At 34.3% G+C, this 20,975-nt stretch overlaps 1 protein-coding gene across 1 annotated transcript; it reads right to left on the bottom strand.

Annotated features, from left to right (window-relative positions):
* Positions 1–1,142: 1,142 nt before the first annotated feature.
* On the bottom strand, positions 1,143–18,268 carry LOC106772020 (callose synthase 3). Its single transcript, XM_014658129.2, has 42 exons — positions 17,757–18,268; positions 17,009–17,109; positions 16,372–16,496; positions 16,197–16,290; positions 15,971–16,081; positions 15,769–15,885; positions 15,541–15,633; positions 15,026–15,117; positions 14,615–14,741; positions 13,632–13,769; positions 13,436–13,512; positions 13,274–13,367; positions 12,718–12,840; positions 12,499–12,616; positions 11,765–12,099; positions 11,578–11,630; positions 11,426–11,486; positions 11,256–11,337; positions 11,127–11,176; positions 10,953–11,039; positions 9,670–9,804; positions 9,494–9,588; positions 9,299–9,383; positions 9,060–9,220; positions 8,750–8,873; positions 8,563–8,663; positions 8,346–8,478; positions 8,112–8,263; positions 7,139–7,248; positions 6,907–7,038; positions 6,703–6,771; positions 6,377–6,563; positions 6,141–6,297; positions 5,086–5,205; positions 4,889–5,007; positions 4,712–4,795; positions 3,589–3,701; positions 3,278–3,507; positions 2,393–3,190; positions 2,246–2,296; positions 1,854–2,039; positions 1,143–1,624 (listed from the first exon to the last, which is right to left on the bottom strand). Exons 1-42 carry the CDS (start codon positions 17,950–17,952, stop codon positions 1,376–1,378), a joined length of 5,865 nt encoding a protein of 1,954 aa, XP_014513615.1. The 5' UTR covers positions 17,953–18,268; the 3' UTR covers positions 1,143–1,375.
* Positions 18,269–20,975: the final 2,707 nt, after the last annotated feature.

Here is a 20,975-nt window from a genome sequence, read left to right as displayed (position 1 = left end):
TATATATATATATAAGCATTAATATCAATGAATCCTAACACATGTATTTATTCATATTAGTCTCAACTATCTAAATACATGTATTGATATTAGACTAGGATGAGTTATGCATTTGTAGTGGTCATTAAAGAGCCACTATCAAAGGATTTTATCCTACCATATATAAAGTTAGTGTGTTATCATTTTTTTGTGAAGATAAAGTTCTTACAATAGGACATCCTTCTCCTCTCACAATACACTCCAAATTGAAATTTGAATTATCAGAGCGAAAATTTAACTCTTAATACAATATATATATATTAATTCATATACTACTAAAATCATCACAAAAAATTTCTCATTAAAATTTCTTCATAGTATTTACCATACATACTCAAAACCATGTTATCAATCCAAAAAACATAAAACCATGATAAATTAATCTCAAACAAATTAAAGCATCAGAAAATCATAACATACAGATTGATACTCGTAAATGATGTTCTAAACCTTTCACAAAAAATGACTTGAGACGTTTTGGAGGTGCCAAACCTTTGGAAAAAGGGGCACATTGACTCAATTAAACCAAATGTGGTTTACTCAATTTCAATTAATACAGTGAGAAATGCAATCAATGTAAAAAACAAGTTTAGAAACAAAAAAAAGTGTAACCAGATTTTTTAAAAAAAAAAACAAGGAAAAAAATGATGATTGGCCCGTCCATTACCAACGGTTTGTACTTTCTGATTTTAGTTGTGTATCTTTTTCTTTTTTCCTTTATTATTAATAGTTTTTAATGTTGATACTTCTTCCCACTCTTTTTTTCCATGAATATTAACTTAATTAATTTACATATATTACTGACTTACAATATCATATAAATATTTAAAAATTACGAACACCAAGTATAAACATTTACTACAAATAGCTGGTTTTTGAATAATTAAATCCAATATCTTTAAACCAAATCAAATTGCGGTTTTATACCTTTGCCTCTTCCACCTAGTTTCTTTCTCAAATTCGTTCCCAATTTATTTTGTCATGCACCCTTATGCATAAGGTGACGGTTTATGTACAATTATAATGTAGACTTTTCCAATGTCCTAAATTGTTCTCAAAATTAGGCATGAGGTCTTGTTAATAGGGCCACACAATAAACTTAAAATATTAAAAACTATTTTTACAAAATGGAACTGAGTTTTGGATTCCTTGGTGGAGTTTCTCAAATTGACATAACTTCCATCGAAGTTCAAGTTCAGAATAAACAAAATTAAGGCCTACGGTGTATCATGTTACAACATGCACTATACCTACATTAGCTACAAAAATCGTTGCTGAAGTCGCTGCTGCAATCAAGAAAATGAAGAGCATGTAATCAAACTTTTGTGTAGATAAATTATTCTTTGTTGCGAGAAGAGCGACCCTTCCTTTGACCTCCAAGAATACGAGAAATTTGCAATCCTCGACTGAATGCTTGGTTGAACAACATTCGCGTCTGAAATTCTGAAACAAAAGGAAACCAAGCCAGGAAGGCAACAGGAGTGAATAAAAGCAAACCCATGACTATCTCATAACCACGAGCAAGAGTTTTTACTGATTCCCAGAATCCTGCTCGTCGAACTAGAGGCTTTAGTGCTTGCGCAATCTGCAAGAAAAGAAAAAATGGAATTCAAAAACCATAGTATACTACTGCAAGGAATTGATGTTCATTATTTTCATGTCAATGAGAGGTCTGAAGTCCAATCTTTTTTCACCGGTAAATGAGCTCAGACTCTCTGTCGGGCTCATAATCAGACAAATTCATGCTCGAGGGTAGCATATATCAGTTCAAAACAACGCCAATAGTATGGAGAAAAGATAAAGCATTCATTCACCTGTAGCATTCCCCAACCAGTTGGCATAAAGGCAAGAATGCAAACAACAATATCCTGGATAGTCATGTGAGGAAGTGCAATCAGGGTGACTAGAACTGAGACAAAAGTTAAGAATATCATCCCCTTGATTAGTCGGAAGACAAGTTGAAAATCTGCACTGAATTTCCGTCTCCCAACGGACACCGTCTGAGACAAAAAAAGAAAATCAGAAAACATAAATTTATCCCAAGACTGATCCTTTTGACATGTATAGGAATTCTAACTTGCTTAACCACACTGTCCACCAAGCAAAGACTAGTAATGAATGGGCCATAATATTCATATTGAGAAGTCATACATCACATGAACAACTTTAACTCGCCCTACAAGATACAAAGTAGCTTGCTACTAACCTTAATCACAAATAATATGAGAAAGATCACCAGCCACGAGATGCCATAGACCTGTACAAAGAAAAGGATATCCATTCAATATGGCCAAACTATGAAAGCGACATAAATAGTTGTAGAAAAAAGGGAAAAACAAGGTAAAAGACTTGCCAGAAAACTTTTCGTCTTTCTAGTAAAGGTCAAGTGATAAACAAGACCATACTGGTATATAAAAAAACGTAAAGACAACAATATCTCTGCAATGATTCCACGCATTCCTGAATATTGAAGATGCTCTTGTTCCTCCTCCCACCAGGATTCCCAACTTTTTTCAGGTGTTACACCTATACCACCTTGGATGCTAATCCATTTATTCCAATCAGTCCAATCATCAACAATCTTTTGCCACTCAAACCCAGAAGGATTGAACAAGAAGGGAGCATAAAGCCAGGTGCCAACCATAAACCACATCGGTACAGTAATCATTAGATATGCAACCCCACTTCTATACGTGTGACTAAATATTTGGTATACAATAAGCAAAATCATTAGCTCAATACCCTTGACAAAGTGGCTACGTGAGTAAAGTCTATAGTTGTCTGCAAATTTAGCATGGAAAACCACAAATCCTCGACCAGTAGGTCTATATTTTGCACCTCCATGAAGCAATGTCCTTCCATAATAGTGAGTCCTTGTCCCAAGCGAAAATGTGAAGAAAACTGGAGCTAGCTGCAACTGCATTAATATGAACTCACTAAGTGCAGTTCGGAAGCCTCTTTCCAAGCCAATTTCCATCAACATGGGCAAGGCCATCAAAAACCCAATTTGAACAAAGGACTGAGAGGCGAGAGCCACTTGAAGAGGCTTATTGTCTCGAATGGCTTTTTGTGTACTCAAACCTTCTTCTAGTCCACTAAGAACAAGATAAAGGCGACCATAGAGGAATACATATACAGTGAGAACAGTTATCTGCCCAAAGTTTAAAGAGAAAAAGGAAAATGTTCAGAAGCCTGTGAAATGAGAACAAAGTAAGAGCTAATTCAGGTGGTAACATACAAGAGTGCTACAGTAAAATCCAATCGTGGTGAAATAACAGGACAGCATTCTGAAGAAGTCAAAGCGGTGGCCAAGTCGGTACACATCTCGACTCAATGTTTGTTCTCCATTACCATTAGCTATCTTTGCTTCAAACATAGAAATCTGGTTGAGACCCACATCTCTGCCCTTACCAACTTGTATGTATTCATGATGGGTAACGTTTCCTTCACGGAGTGTAGAGTTGAAGCCTGCAAATAACATAGTTTAATCAAATGAACATGTGAATCAAAAATAAGGAAAATAAAGGGGAGAATTGAAAGTCACTTCACCAGCAAAAATATCTTCACTCAAATTGATAACCTTGGAGGCTTTACTAACACCCCCTCTTGTGAGGTGAAAAAGCCTATCAAAGACATCGGGATGACCATAGTGGAAGCGAACCCTACACAAACATATTTTATATGAAGCCCAACAAATGGAAATCTAAACGACACAAATAAACAAAGATTTATATATTGGAATGCATGAAAATTATTCAATAGTATTTTGATTACATCTTTAGAGCTTAACAGCATTATCTCTTTGCATTAGTTTTCCCTATTTCATGTGTTTCCTACTGGTCAGTTTATTTATTTATTTGGTGTAGTTCATCTTGAATATCACCTAACCAGAAACTAATCAACTCAAGCATCATCAATGAACTTCCCTGTGTCTTGTGGGTTATCCAGCTACGATAACTCAAGGGTACAAATTAGTTGTGCATATACGTATTAAATTTTATCCCTTTTATTATGATATAATACTAGTATAAATAAGAGACGGTACTTTAGATTTATCACCACGTTGTAGTAATACATTGCTTTATGTCAAGTTAATAACAATTTCAGAGTACTTAATCTGTATTATCAACTTTTCCTCTCTCTCTACATAAATCTTCATTTTACTTAATAGCTGCTTTGTCAACGCATAGCTTCCACGTGGACTTGTTCTATACTTTTATACCAAAGATTGGTCAAGAAAGTATATCATACTTGATCTTATAAAATGGTTTAAATCTAACTCGATGCTACAAAATTAGCTTACAAGTAAGGGTTGCCCCCACATATATATACTTATTCTCACAATATCTCTAGTAAATGTGAGACCTAAGTTTTTAACAACACATCCTGTCACGTCCATCACTATTGGGCTATTGTGTACTACTTTGCCAAATTATATTAGAGTTGTCTACTGAGTCAAGGGCTATTGATCAAGGCATTTGTGTTTAAGTGATCACCCGTGTCATTAGACACGAGGTTTAGCATGATCCTGTATTCAAATATCACCAAGACCAGCAATGTACTTTTTTCTCATTCCCTAACACAGACCCCTTATTTCCTACTTCTCTCCCAAAATCACTTACCTATTTTAATAATTAACACATACACAATAAAGCGAAAGAACGAAACTCACTTCAGTGGATTAGCCAACAATCTCTGACCAATTGTAACAAAACTGGTCTCCTGATTTGACATGAACCATGCAAGAGAAGAAACACTGAAATCTCGGAACAAAACAATAGTCAGTGACACATTGCAAACTTTAGGTTCAATTTTTTTCCCTAGAAGTACAAGGACAAAATAATTTCACCTTCCAGTAAAAATGTGCTCTCTAAGACCAAGAATACTTGGGAATCTCACTCCATCATGCTTCTTAAGGAATTCTTGCAACAAATTCCTCATTTTTAAAGCTTCTTCCATGTAGTTATCCTGTAAAAAAAGAGACAATTTAATTACGTAAAAGAGAATGAGATAAACAGTTTTGAGCTTCTCGCACAAGTATCATACCTGGTTCATATCTATTGTTTGCAAGCCTTCCCCACGTGTGAAAATTATGGCATGGTTTTGATTTTCAGGTTTGCCCTCACCTAAGATGGCTGGTCCAGGAAGCTTTATTTTATATATGACCTGATTAAGACAATAACTGGAGACTAAGAACCAATCTGGTAATAGAAGAATGATGAATGAAATATTATGGAGAAGAGACAGTAGGCTCATCAACAGTTCAAGTCATGAATCGTATTTGGTCCTATGGATATGGTATAACTATTTACTTACAAGATTTAGATTATACAATGAGAAACCATTGTTTCTTTAAGTTGAATTTAAATAATTTTTGCATACGTTTTGTGGTGTAAACAATTACTGGAAATATTTTTGATAATCACAACTAAAAGTTAAAACAAAAATGTTCAGATCTGAATATAAACTGAACTAAGTTGCTATAAAAGGAAGTTAGATGGCCAAAAGTTTGACCTGGTATGAACAGGTATATAAAAACAGCGCTCTACATTTGCTCAAGAGGAGGGAGTGAGAGAGATGGTGGATGTCCAAGCATCTGATCTCTTATAACTGATTAAAGTTAATCAATAATGAAGAAGATATCCAAAAGATGTCAAATAGCAACGACAACAGTCATATTTGATTAGGTGAGGTAATCCGCATCTATGTGGCCAGTATTTAAAATTATATACTTTGTTAAAAAAGAAACAAGCTTTCATTCCACCATGTAAACATCTAAGTCATAAACATCTTTGAAAAGCAGTATGCAATTATGCAATAAGTTAGTTGTTTGTATGCTCTTCATGTGACATGTGAATGCTTCCCGAGAGTGACCATTGCATATGCAAGCAGAGAAACTGACAGTCTGCTTGCATCTTTAGTTTTTTTTCATTTCATGTTGTATATAGACCTTCCTGTTTTGGAGGATTATACATCCTCCTAGGGTTGTATTTAACCTCTTTTATGAATGAAAAAACTAAATTTTCTATCAAAAACAAATTATTAGAAGTAAAAAAGATGAAAGTATTCTTTACAGCCTTTCTTTATCACGATTAGCATACCTGGTCTAAATATTGCACAGGCTCTGTCTCTGAAGGACTACTGGATTTTGGCATAGCCTTCACCAAGCAAGAGTAATAAACCTTATTGATCTTTTTTGGTCTCTCTTTGCTAGGCTCCTCTACCTCATCAATATAGGCAACTCGAAGTGAAGGGTATCTGCCAAATAAAAACAACCGAACCATTTGATATGTATTATTATACATCAAGGCCAGTACTATTAACCTTGGACATTTACCTTGTCATAAGTCTCAATATGTCCTGTGCACGAGCAGCACCAGATCGCTTGTCAATCCCATATTGTTGACATGACACCACATATGAGAATTTCATATCAGCCACAGCTTGACACTGTGTCCATAGTGACCTTTCCCCCTTCGAGTTATCATCTGAATCTTCTATGGCCTTATATCCTTCCATCAAATCTGCACGTTTATAACATTCATTCAGAGAAATAAAATACAAAAATAAATTTTAGAAACAATTTTCATGAACTAGTATTTCACAACCAAATTATAAGCAACAAATAAAAGATCATCTGAACAATTTAGAAGGAAATCTCACCTTCATCTTTGGCCATATCAAGAAAAGACTGGAGCTCCAAAGCTTTTCTGTAGTACATCATACCTCTGACTGCATCAACGAGAATGTTTCAATTAAATGCAACGAGCAATATGAAATTGTCAGTATGAGGAAAGGATACAGTTGTACAGAATGTGTCAGTATGTGTGCTTGTTTGTGTTTGTGAGAGGAAGAGAAGGAGAGAACCAGTTCTGGTCAAAGTTTGGCCACGGTATGATGCCCAGCGACGAAGTTCTTCTTCTAACTCATCAGATTCATTTCCTTTAAGCTCCTCTTCACTGGAAAAACCCACCCGCTGAAGAAAGTTGTTCCATTCATCTATATGCATCAATAACAAAAAAATGCCAAGAAATGCATTCATATTCATCCCGTGGATTTTCACATTTATGCAACAGTGCTTTATGGGCAAGGCTAAAACCTGGAAATATCTTCTGCAAGTAGAAGAGTATAGAAACACCATCTTCATTAGGTGAATCCAAATCGTACATGGAAAAGAGAACCTCTTCAGTATAGTATGGCGTTAAAACCCTGCAAAGTCCATTAGGGAAAAAAACAAAGTGTCCCAAGGGCATCAGTAATGGAGCACTAAATACACCCTATAAATTATTTAAATTACCTAAGAGGCAAGCCCCTAATAAATTTTGTATTTTCAATACAAAAAAAAAAAACTTTATACAAATAATCTTATTAATAAGCAGTTATAAGAGTATTATTGAGAGTAATGACACTCTGTAGGACACATATCTAGATATGTATCTTACACATCGTATCCCATATATTTTTAGAAAAATCATATCATCTTGTCAAACACATACCACAGTTGTAAACAGTAAGAGGTGGTCATGGGGCCAATTTGTTCTTTGTGGTGTTTTGAATGAGTGAACCTTGCATAATTTATATCTGGTGTATACAGCAGAATTTTCTAACAAAAAAAAGCTATGTGTTCAATTTTTGAGTTCAACAGAATGACAGTCTCAATTCATACCCCTTAAACTTATATTTCATGCACCACAATTTCAAGCTGAGGTTCTAAGAGAAACAAATTATTAAAGCTTTCAACCACATAACTTTTTAGCAGTGCAATCTTTGCTTCCTTCTTTGGCCATCTTCCAAAAATATTTATTGCTGAAAGCTTCCCGTAAACCAAATAAACAGTTTTTTATTGTCTATCACGATATATTATAATAATCCATAAAATTGACGAGCTAAAACTTGTCATATAGGCACTTTAAATATTTAAATCCTTCAAACTAACAAACTTATGGGATAGCTTCTCGTACTGAGAAATATTTGAATCTTCATTCCGTCAATAAAATTGAAATATTGTACTGAAAGGAATTCACTCAAACAATGTAAATAACATTTTAGAACAAAAGTAAATTAAAACTTACGAGAATGAAAGCATATTGCGAACTTTGGGTGCTGTAGGCATATCCATATACAGTGAATTAGAGAAAAACGAAATGCGTCTTTTGGCTTCTAAGTTAGATGGCACATCCATTGCTGATTCTTTAGTTGTAAGCAATAAGCAAAGCCGTTTAATCTACAAATATAAAATGTAAGCAGATCATCAGATTTACTTCACTAATCAAATTTTCAGTAGAATACTTTATCGAGTGGCAAACCTTCTCTGTCCAAGCTTCAGTAACTGGTTCAATTGGAAACCTGATAGCCCCTTCAGATGCAAATAACTGATATTGTTGCTCAAGAAGAAGCATTCCCTCATGTCCAGATCCACCGTGGATTGAATCTACCAAGCTACTCAAAAAAATGATACAAAATAATATTCAGTGGGACAATGCCATTTAAAAATGCTGGAAACATGGGATTCATTATCAGTACCTGAATATATGATCCTCCATCATTATATCTCTAGTCACTACCTCCAGCATATCCTGGAATAGAAGCACAATTTGATCCCTGTCTTCATGCTTATTCTCTAACTGTAATCAATAAAAAGCTTGATAAGATTTAACAAGCTAAAGATTATAAACTAAAATGCAAATTTGATAAGGGAGCTAAACATTACCAAATAATTTATTAGCTTAACAAATTGCTCATAAAGGCTAGGAAGTGCACTGAGTCTGAATTCACTGGTAAGGTCATCAGCTTCAATATGTTTGTCTACCTCGGAGAAAATGTATTCTATGACCCTGAAATGAAGGGATTCAACAAACTGGAAAATAAGTTTACATAAATAAAGAATCATATGTTAGTCAATTAGATTAGACTGATTTCCAAAAGCCATGATATGTTATTATGCAGATCTACATAAGAATACTACGAGTATTATTACTCAGAACAAAAGCAACTGCGTAATACTTCTTTGAGAGACTTACTGTTTTTCACGGTCCCCTTGAACCAAGTACTTAAAAATGCTCTTAAAAGAAGCATAGCACTCCTTAATAGCAGAATACATATAATGGTCAGTGTTAATTCTTTTTCTCAACTCTCTATCCTTTCCATTGCTGTCCTTAGCCATATCCAATGCAATTGGAATCTACAAAACTGATCATTGTTAAATGGACAGAAAAGATACCAGAATTTTACATGATTTTTAAAAAATCAACAAATAAACCTTGCTAGCAAGTAGAAATGGTGGCCACTGTATAAGGTCCAACTCACGATCAGCCCAGTATGGCACAAGCAAAAGATCCATTTCCCTGAGTGGTACAAGTATAACCATCTCAGTTCAATATTGTTAAAAGCGCACAGTACTCTACTAGAGAAAAAAGATTAAAAACCAAAATTGCAAACGTATCCTCCAGATTACCCATTACTGATAAGATCTTCCTCTCTAAAACTAGTGATTATTTGATTCCATAGTTGTGCAAATCTCGCAGCTTCTTTACCTTTGTTATTTGGGATCTGTATCAATAAGCCAATGTAAATTTGATGAAATGATGTTTAAATTTTTCCGTCATCTAAAAAGGTGAAAAATTATTTAACCAGATCAAATCTGCGAGATAAAGTGGCCTTTAATCCTTTTTTCCTCGGTTCACTCTTTTCCTCTGGGATCAAACAGGCATTGAAGGCACCCGGCAACGAATCAAAACGAGATCTAAGCATTCCCAGTGTCCTTATCTAACATCAGTAAACAATTAATCAGTTCCAAGGTTAGAACAAGAAAACCATATATGATGAGTTCAGCATAAATAAGGGAAGAATCTCGAGACTGTACAAATTCTTATATAAATAAACCATTCATAAAGTTAAAGTCCCCAAAACTTTTACTTGAAAATGGCTTAGTTTCTTATTGTACTAGTTGAGAAAAATATAAGGGACTGTATACTAGAGAGTTTGAGAGAGCTTGTACACTCCACTCGTTTGTTCTCATAGTATTCTTCTTCAAAAGTTGACATCTTTCATTCTGAACTTTATTTCTTTAAAATTTAAAGCTTTCTAATCAACTTGTGCATCTCCTCATTTTGATTTCAAACACATTTTTTTACATTATGTTTTCCTAAGTTTAGCTAAAAAAACAACACCCTTACCAGTTCAACCAAATAAGACAAGCAAACTTGAAATGGAAGCAAATATAAATGTCCCTAGACTCAAATAGCCAAGTTCCCAGTATATAAATAACTAAAACAATACATCTGAAATAATAAACTCTAGTTATAAAGTAAACTTAGAATGCAATACAATAATTATGAGTATCATTTGCTTATCAAGTTTAGATCAACAAAAAAAAGAAACAAAGATGGTGGGGCATAAATGGAAGTAGCTGCTGGAAAATATTAGGATAAGCAGAAAAAGAAAATGAAAAGAAAGCATTGTCATTGACCTGCATGACAACATAGAACTAAGCACCGTTTTATAATCGAGGAACTTGATATATAAAGTGTCGTGCAAATATCAGAATGTGGAAGCTACAAGAACTACCTAAATCGGAATCAGAGTAAAATGAATTACTATTATATCATCTTGAAAATAAATGTATGTAAAGAAAACTTAATTGATTTTACATACTTTCAGTAAGCTAGAGATGTAACTTGAAAGAAAAATAAATCGGTAAAAATATGGTGTAAGCAAAATAATAACGATCACACTCCAACAAAATAATACTGATTGCCAGACATTTATGGATAGATAAAATTTATGCTTGAAGAACTGCCAACAATTGGGGAAAAGAGTGCATTGGAGGTAGATGTAAGCAAACAAGCAATAAATAAACACACCACAATCCAAAACAACCCTTCAAGAGAAGGATTTATAAAGTGCTGACTGACCTCTCCAAGTCGACGGAATGCCCCATAAATACCACCAAATAACGTAGAGAATATGGCATACCAAATCTGAGTATCCATAAAGTATACCTAAAAAAGAAAAGAGAAGTTGGATAACTGCATGACATATATTGAAATTTTGAACACTAACCAAATCGGGTACTTGTAAACACATACCAGAATAATTGGAGACCAAAGTGCAACTACAACACCAAGATTTTTTCGCGCTGCAAAGCACAAAACCTATAAATTCGTTTTGAAAAAAAAAATATAATAGCAAAAAAGCAAAGAGTTCCAGCTTACTACCACGGGGAAAGAATTCATGCCACTGAAAAGTTGAGATTTTTACACTCATTATAGCTTTTGTTGGTTCTACCAGAGGTTTTATCTATAGTAAGAATCAAAGATACATATAGTTAAAAAAAGTAAAATTGATATATTTTAAAATAAACAGATGAATGAAAAGATATCGCCACCTCTATATAGTAACTGAAAGCTAGCTTCGTAATTATAAGGAGAACCCAAAACATTGTGTACCTGACGTTATATACAAGATACATCAAGATTAGATTCCAAGGAAAATAATACCATTCACAATTGAAAGGAACTTCTCAAACTAGATTCTTACTTGAAAAGGGAAAATGTGCTTTCATGCATTCCCCTACCAACATAGAGTCGTGGCTGCCAATTACAAAGAATAAAAATCACCAATTTAAATTCAGTATCTCGGGTGCAAAAGCAAAAACCAACTGTTTTTATGTGTACCAGCCAAAAAAAATACAAAAAAAAAAAAACAGGGATTCAATATCACCTACCTGTGACCACCACATCATAAGCATCACAATCCTATAATTTGATCTCTCAAGAAAACGACGAATGAGTGGGAACAGAAACAACATGGCAGCTAGCATATTTGGTGATAGGTATACAACAACAGCCATAATAAAGAATGAATGCGACTTTGAATTGCTTCCAAACCAACTTTGTATCGTCTGAGCAAATCCAGGAGGATTTTCCCAGGTATAAGCATAACTAACTGATAGAACAATCACCCATGCTGCAGCTGAAACAACTTTTAGAATGTATCTCAACTTAACATACATTGACATGCTCCATTGTGCTTTCCAACTGAGGATCACGTCCAGAATAGCTGCCCATGTAAACGCAAAGTAAAAATAATAACCATAAGTAACTTACACTTTCATAATGCCAAGATTGTTAAAAAACCTATGGGTGCTTTCTGTGGCTTTCTGCTTGCATTATCTACGCAATGTCACCTCAACTTTTTAAAATGGCCGTCAAATAGCAAGTAAAAAACAAAAAATATTCACTAAATAAATCCTCCATTGATGTTTGTCAGTTGTACGGTATCATGTTAAACAGACAAGTATTAAAATAGAAGAACAGAGGGCTCAAGAATAGAAGCCAGAGCGGAAATACAGGCTAAAACTTTATGCAGAAACAAGCTACTAAATACAGAAATATAAATCTGAGTATTGAGAAGTATCCGCAAGCAATATATGGGCTGGTAAGATTTGCTATTACCTACCTTGTCCAAGCTTCAATATAGCTGCAGTTATAAAAACACTAAGGACCTTCATGAAAACACTCACGTCAAATATTGCACTTGGATCCCCAGTTCCATTCCAAGCAACAATAATCATAGCCTAAAGATAAATTAGTTCTCTCAGAAATGGATTTATTTTGCTAGATATTGAAGGGAAAAATCATTCATGCCAATTGTGAAGGACAACAGACAAATTCTTACCTGTAAGCACAGAATAAAAAAACCCCACATGCGATCAAAACTTCTGAAAATATGCCAAAATGACCTTATCTCAACAAAGTTGACTTTTCCAACCCATTTGTCCCTGTTAACTGGTTTGCTATCCTGCATATTCAAGTATATAACAAGGCGCAAAATTCAGTGGCAGGTACAAGTTTTAGGCTTTCAGCATTAGCTTATCCAAATGCACTTCGCTTACAACAATGAGTTATAAAAACACCCCATTTAACATTTAAAATCAGTATCATAATCAAATGCAGAAAATTTCCTTCCCATTTTCAAAAAAACAAGAAAAACAATCCAACCAGTCATTGATTATCACATAATGATTATTTACAGAAAAAAGGCATATATCATAACCAGTAATCAACAAAATGTATAATGCATGCATCTATAGATCAATTTTCAATGAACTATACATCTCCTTGTCAACTACGAAACATTTTATTTGTTAAGAACTAATTTATAAAAGTTATATATAAGAAAAAAAATAAATGTTTATAACAAATAAGAAATTGAGAACGCAATCAATGCTTACATTAGATTTGTCAAAATGTAGCTGCTCAACTGGCAGGCAAAAAAAATCAGCATCAGCACGCATTGGCCAACCAAGCCGAAAACAATCAGCTGACCTACAATTGTCATTGAAAATTAATACCAAGACAGATACGAATAAAAGGAGAGAATCAATTAATTATACCAGAAATATTCATTTAAATCATCATAGTTCCTCCATTGTGAATGCTTTGACCTCCCTTTTTTGCTCCGTTCAGCTTCCTATCGAGCAGAGCAATCATTAATTTTTTGAGACACAATAAAATGAATAACTAATGGGTGTGCTACATATAGAGATAACCAAAAAAAAATAGAAGAAAATAATGAAATGCAGAAAGCACCTTCGCAATCACATCATATATTGGAGTTACAACTTTCCTTAAGAAAGCCTCTTCTTCACCTCCATAGGCAGGTTTGACATTCTCTCCAGTCATTGGACTAACATTACCAGCAAGCATACCGTACAATTCAAAAGCCATCTACAACAAGCACCATAAAATGAGATCAACAAAACTTTTGGTTCCTTCTGAAAAAACTCACTTAATACCAACAAAGTGAATGCTGCCAAAACCAAAGAACATATATCCGTCAGGGATAGGAACATTCATTATGATTTTGGGAATTGTACATTATCCAGGCCTCACAAGTAAAATGCTCATCTTACATGAGGATGCATGTTAAAACTATAAAACTACTAGGAAATAAAACAACACCAAAACTATGACAAGATTTATTTTAAGACAAGAACTTTATTTTAAATTTTATTTTCAGTTTGGTTCTAGTCTGTATAGTACACCAACGAACATGAGCTTTTTTCTACTTTTTTTTCCATGTTAAATGCAATGTGAAAAAACAATTGCTTCTCTTTTATAGCAACCCAGAACCAAACCCAGTCGAATGCCTCACTACAAGTGAAGAAATCTAGACATCAAGTTTTCACAAAGAAATTTATCAAGGGTTCTAAGAAAGCTTTTGACTTAGAATTGACAGATAAAGAAATCTGCACTTCAAACTGTTGTAATTATAGAAGGGGAATATTTCACACAATAGTTACCCAACAAGAGGTAAAACGGATAATGGGCCAAGTCCAATCGCTGTTGTTAATCCTGTTATAATATTTGGAATGAAAGCGTACAAGAAGATTCAAGCAAGTAGGCAGAAAGGGTGATGACAGGGATAACGTGACTGAAAAAGTCAAGAAAATAAGTTTGAATTGAAATTATGTTCCATTACTATTAATAGTTTCTCTTCCCACTAATACATCTTTTACATATAAATACACATCTTTGTAAACAACATAGATTGGATAAGTCATAAAGCTTACGTGGTGATAGATATAGCAAAGACATTCTGGCATGAATCTTAGGTTCGCAGCTTCACCCCATATCAGAAGATACAGACCCATATATAGTAGCTTACGCTGCTGCACTTCTTGTTGTATGGTTGGCAACCTGCAACGTTCCGCAATATATGTTACAACAGAAACTCAAATAAGCATACACTACATGGGAAACAAATTAAGAGTTAAAATTAAAACAAGCTGCAAAAAAATCTGCTTTCAAAATTGAAAGTCACAAATAAATGTTAATAGCATTATAATGATTTAAAAATATAGAAAAATTATAACATAACAACACCTTCAAAAGCTTTCTTATCCCCAAAAGTATGTATAGTTCAAGTTAATAAAATACAATTGCAGTATCTTTTAACATTAAAAGAGAACAGAAACTCTCACCAAAGGCTACTCTTCCGACCCAAATACTTGCACCACTTTTTGTAATTCTTAAAAAGTTTCTTCATCACTTCAGTAAGTGCACGTTCGTCCAACTAAGGAAAAAATCCATACATGTCAAAAGCAGATTTTAACAAAATATTTCTAGGTGATCATAATGAAAATAAAGATATTGGAATAAGCAAACTGGAACTGTTCAGAACAGCAACCATATGGAGGGGAAAAAGTCTCCTCTGAGCATCTTGAAATTTCCATAAAATTTCATTTAGCTAATTTCAATACAAATAAAAATAACCAAGTGTTTATTTACTTATTCCGTACCGTACCATCCCTCCCTCCCCTGGTAAAAAAAAAAAGAAAAAAAAAAAGTGTATCTACATCTAAATTAGCACTGAACTTTATAATTAAATTGAGTCACACTCTGTACAGAACCCAGCTTCTATATGAAACTATTAAGCTAAAACACATAAAAGCTTTAGAAGCTAAATGACAACTAAAAACTTGAAAGTAAACCCTACCTTTGGCTGTTGATCAGGCTTGGGAAATTGCCTGATGTGCACATTTGCAAGCAATAAGATCAAATGCTCTCTCTGATTTGCTACATTGTGCTTCTGTATTTTGAACAAGTGGAAGCAATTTGCATTGCTGTTGTTAGTAATAAATACATCATGTTCTGTTCAGCTAATTCAAATTTAATACAAGACCCAACTGAATAAAGAAGTGAACAGTTGCAGACTCAAACTTACCTGAAATCCAAACATTACGCCAAGCCAGTCCAGAATGTCTTCATCTTTTTTTTTCTTGTAGTCCTTTGGCCAGACTAGACCCCTTGTATTACGAAGAGCGTATACAGCCGCTTGGATCTGTGAAAAGTGATCAACAAGTATTTTCATTAAAACTAGAAGTACAGAATATGAACATAACAATAGTACGTATAAGAGATCATACCTCAGGAAATCTCATTATTGCCTGATTTGCGCTATCAGGATCAAGAGGAAGAATATTGTAAGGTACTAAGATCTCTGTTTTCTCAGCAACTTTATCTTGAGTCTCCAAAATCTGTTCCAACAGCAAATCAATCATTAATCATAAGTGTAAAGACAGGTGAAAACAAAATTGCAATGAACATCTTCTTTAAATATTGATAACATCATAGGAGTTACAAAAAGGTAACCTCTCGATCAACTTCCATAGATTGTGTCATGTTAACAGCCTTCAAAACCTCAAAAAGAACATTAGCAGTCTGATATGCCTTGGTAAGCTGTGCACTGAAAGTAAGAGGACACGCTCACTATAAGTACAAGATAGACGAATAACATATCACACTGCACACTATGTAGACAACATACCGATCAGCTTTATCAGCAGCATTTTGTAAGGCTTGGATATATTTTTTGTAGTAATGCTGATAAAAGCTCTGCATCTCACGAGCATCACTTTTCTTTACTCTTCCTTTCAATGTTGGATCATTTTCCTAAAATTGGAACTAAGTGTTAAAAGATACACTGATTAAATCGATATAAGGGCATTATCATCCTTAAATCTAGTAGGTGGCTGTCCATTCTAAACAGGAAAAATGTTCATAAATAAGACAGCTTATAGTCCAAATACGTAAGAACACTTGAAATCCTAGCTGAGGAACCAATTATTAATTTTCTGCAATGATTAGAATCGTGTTTCTTATAACTCAGATAATATCCGAGAGCTGATTCATTTTTTCTTTCAACACTGATGATGTGTTTGGTTTTAGAAAACGTGTTTCACTTTTTTGTTTCCATCTCCTCTTTAGAAATAATTGCAAAAATGACACTTAATTTCCTGATTTATATATTTTCTATTTTCTTGTTCTTACTTTTTACCATTGCTGGTTCAAATATTTGAAAACAGAAAACAAGACAAATTTTTAACTATTGAAAAAGGCACATTATAATTATATATTTATAACAGTATCTTGTATAAATGAAACAAAATATTATCAATGCTTACTCTTTCCAAACGTTGGAGGAGGGCAGTTTTGAATTGCCGAACTCCACGACCACTTGAAGTAGGATCCAGTCTGTGAGCTTTCTCAAACGCATAAAATCGGCCTACAATAAAAAAATACACATGCCCCACACAAAATTACATTCAAGCGTCAAAAGGTGTGTAGTAAACTCTTCACAACCAATGGAAGCTTGGAAAACTGGAATAGCAATAAAAGGTTTACATAACTTCACAAAGGGTGTGTTTGGTTAAACAATTTAACTAAGCACTTATCATATAACTGGACTTATGTCACAAATTTGGCCATCGACCTTGTTGAAATAAGCTAAAAAGAGATCAATCTAACGAGCTACAGCGAGACGCTTGCTGAAATCAGCTAAAAAGGGCTTATGGAAGTTGCAAGCTATCTTTATAAGTTCAAACAAGCTGCTCCAGTCACCTCCAATGCCTGTCGAGGAAACATAATGCAGGACACTACGCAAGCAAGGAGTTCCGTCCAAGCATGAGCACACACGTGGACACTAAGGATACTGCAGGTCACATTACTACATTTCCAAGTATAAAGGACACTAAGGATACTGCAGGTCACATTACTACATTTCCAATTATAAAATCAACGCAACAAATCAGAACAACACTGAAAAGCAACAACTCCACGTGAAGCATTCCGGTATACAAGAACAGACGGAAGTTTCGGCACGGCAACGCGGAAAACGAAGAGTCGAGAAAGTCCAGTATGAAACAAACTTACAGAGATAAGCAACTCTGGGGTGAGTCTTCTCGACCTCATTAGCAACTCGAAGAATAGGTGCAATCTCGACAAGAGACGACGGAACGACCTCACTGTCAAATATTGCCTCGCCAAGGTTCCCGGCCGTTTGCGTCCGCGTGATCCGCCTCTGCGGCTGTCCCTGCGGCTCCGACGACGGCCCCGCCCTCGAAGACATCCTCCCAGGGATCTAACTCCCCCTTCCGTTTCACCAAAAACAGCAATGTGCACTGTAGCGAAAGAAAATCTTGCATGCAAAACCAGTGCACTGAGCCGAAAACGCGAAGCACAAAGCCGTGGTTGGCGTGAAGGAAGAGAGTGTAAATAAAAGAAAGCTGGAGAGAAGATCTTGGCGGTGAAAGGAAGAAGAACCCTAGGAGAGATGGAAATGGCCGATGAAGTGAGAGTGTGAGTGTTTGCAAAGAAAAGCAAAGACAGAAAGGAATGTTGTTTGGGAAGTTCAAAGAGGTTATTATCGAGGACAGAGAAGCTTTCTTATACCCCTGTAGAGTAAGCGAGATGGTACATTTCGTCAAGCCAAGTCGTAGACTGGGTCCCTTTGTTTCATTTTGGACTTTGGTTCAACCAAAATGCACAACTCTCCGCCCAAATTTACGGTTATGCCATCAGCTGCACGTTCAAATTTTAAACTCCAACGGTAATTTTTTATTATTTACATATAAATCAAACAAAATTTTTAATTATTATTCAAATTCACAATGAGCCTCTGTTTCTTTTTATTGTTTAAATCATGAAATTCTCGCAGTCTTGAGATGATTATTTCATAAATTAATTTAATATTTTAATTTTAAGTTTTATAATACTTTTTAAATTTAATAAATAACAGTTTTAAATAATTAAATTTTTCAAATATTATTTTAATTTTTTCAACTGTTTATATTTAAAAAATACATCTCAGATCAAGTTTAGTAGTATACTATTCAAATATCATTTACTCAAATCTATTATCTTTATATTAAATCAAATTATCTCGATAATTTTTCACTTTCTAAGTATTAATTGACTTGAGCACTGAGACGTTATTTTTATTATTCCTTTTGTTCTCTACTTTGACCCAAGAAATATTAATATTTTCTTTTAATTTCACTAGTCAAACTCGAGATAGAAATTATGTCCTTCCTAATAAAAAAGTTATGATTTGTTTATTAAGATGTGAGTTTGTTTTGTACTTAATAAACAAGAATAGATACATTAAAGGGAGTTTAACTCTTTCTATTGATTATTAACAATAGGATAAGATTTAAATTTATATTAATAGGTAAATTCTATCTTTTCTTTTAAATAAGTGGCTGCTTTAAAAGACTTATTTTAAGTTTAAGTAAAATCTCTATGTTTAGATGCAAGTACTGTAAAGGTGTGAAATGTATAAAGGTAAATACTATAAAAATTAGATGCAAGTATGATGTAGTTCTAGATAGAAAACAAGTAAATAAATTAATGTAAATCTAAATTATTAAAAGTTCAGAAGAAAAAGTCGTTTTGCTTATATAAGAAAGATAAATTGATACAAAGTTTAATAGAATATAGAAGATTCAGGAATTTAAGACATAAAGTATAAAGCTGTAAAAGTAGTAAAATTTGTACAGAACTGCAAAGCAGAAAAACAAGCTGGAACCTAAAGTTGATAGAAAGAAAAAAAAAAAAGTACAAGAGATAATGTAGAGAATATTCTAACAAATGTAAATTAAATAAATAAATAAATAAATACGCAACTAAATGGGAAGGATTTTAATATTTCTACCAAAGTGTTTTTGAAGCATTTAACATAATTTTAAAGGATAAAGGATCCTTAACAAAAATAACTTTTAAGTCAAAGGTGAAAATTAGAACTTAAAAAACAAGTATAATGGAATTAATTTTGTTATCATATTCTATCATGCTTTTTTCTCAGTTAAGGCTGTAATTTTGTGTTGTTTGTTAACTAAATTTCAATACTTTTTTTTTTTCAAAATAAGTTTAATCCTGTGGGTATTTAAATTAGAGAAAATAACAGGGGAAATGTTATCTGAATAAAACATTTAAAAGGAATATTTATTAATATGAGCAATTTTAGGATTTTTTTTCTTAATTGACCTTATTGGTATTACGTGTTGTCGAATTGAGACACACATGTTATTCTAAATAGTTTATTTTAGGCTTAACATCTCAAATGGGCTGATTTGTCAATTAATCTCATTTTTGGTCCTCTAGTTTGCAACTGTCTCAATTTAGTCACAATTTTTGAAAATTTGAACACATTGTATCACATCCGTTAAGTGATAACAGACGACGTTAAGTTTTGATGAGTTGTAATTTTAGTTTTTACCACGTGTGATAGTAAATAAAATTGAATGTTTTTTGTGGTTTATCTACGTGGACCACGAAGCCATAGGGCATCCCCTCTCGTCCTTACACTGCTGCTATCTCATTTTATCAACAGGGCGCTGCATCCCCAGTTCAAATTGGTTGATTCCGATGGGCTGATTGCGTTCCAAATTTTGAACTCTTAAATTAATTTCATCTATTTCTACAGCTTCTTATGAGGGTGTATATGACGGATTCCAATTGAGTATCGCTCCTGCAAGCAGTCTTGTTTAACCACAGTTACAAAATCATCAAAAGACCTTCTTCAATTAAAGGGCTTCAGGACTCTCTCGTTCAGCATTCAAGATGGTGGCGCTAGTGCTTATTTGCAGGATGTTTGGGCCAACCTCATCGCCTCCATTATCGGCAAACATGGAAAACCCTCACCGGAAGGAGAATCATCCGCAAGGGCTCACCAACCCACTTCTCGGTGACGAGTGCATCTCCACCGTCATCACCAGACCGAATGGCGTCTCCGGCGAGTTCGTCTCCTTCTTCTCCATCATCATACAATCTTGCTAACAAAAAGCCCCAAATTTGAGGGCACTAATCGCAGAAGAAAATCAGTTCATCCACACAGAAATCCCCACAGTTGACAAACAGCCTAGACCCTAAATCGCAAAATCAAGAGGAGGAGAAGATTAAAGCCTCTGTCCTTACGCCGCGAAGCCAGCCACCAACGCCTTCAACACCCATGTGGAATCCTTCATCTTTGCGGATCAGATCCAGTGCGGAGACAACCCTCAAATTGGGACCGGCCGTCAGCCTTCGTGGCGCCGCTATCATTAGAACACCGTAAGTTCGCACAAAGCTACAGAAAAGAGAAACCCCAAAATC

Source organism: Vigna radiata, chromosome 8 (assembly GCF_000741045.1).
Source record: "Vigna radiata var. radiata cultivar VC1973A chromosome 8, Vradiata_ver6, whole genome shotgun sequence".
Classification (NCBI taxonomy): domain Eukaryota; kingdom Viridiplantae; phylum Streptophyta; class Magnoliopsida; order Fabales; family Fabaceae; genus Vigna; species Vigna radiata.
This window is presented reverse-complemented; position numbering and strand designations above follow the sequence as displayed.

Bases quoted from the DNA above. Each gene is read 5' to 3' on its own strand.
- LOC106772020 (XM_014658129.2), bottom strand. From the start codon at position 17,952: ATGTCTTCGAGGGCGGGGCCGTCGTCGGAGCCGCAGGGACAGCCGCAG. The intron at 16,291-16,371 runs GTATGTTGTCTA...TCTTACTTTCAG, and splicing joins GCTGCTGATAAAGCTGATCG to TGCACAGCTTACCAAGGCAT. The intron at 9,221-9,298 runs GTTTATTTGTTG...TCAGTTTTGTAG, and splicing joins CATTTCTACTTGCTAGCAAG to ATTCCAATTGCATTGGATAT.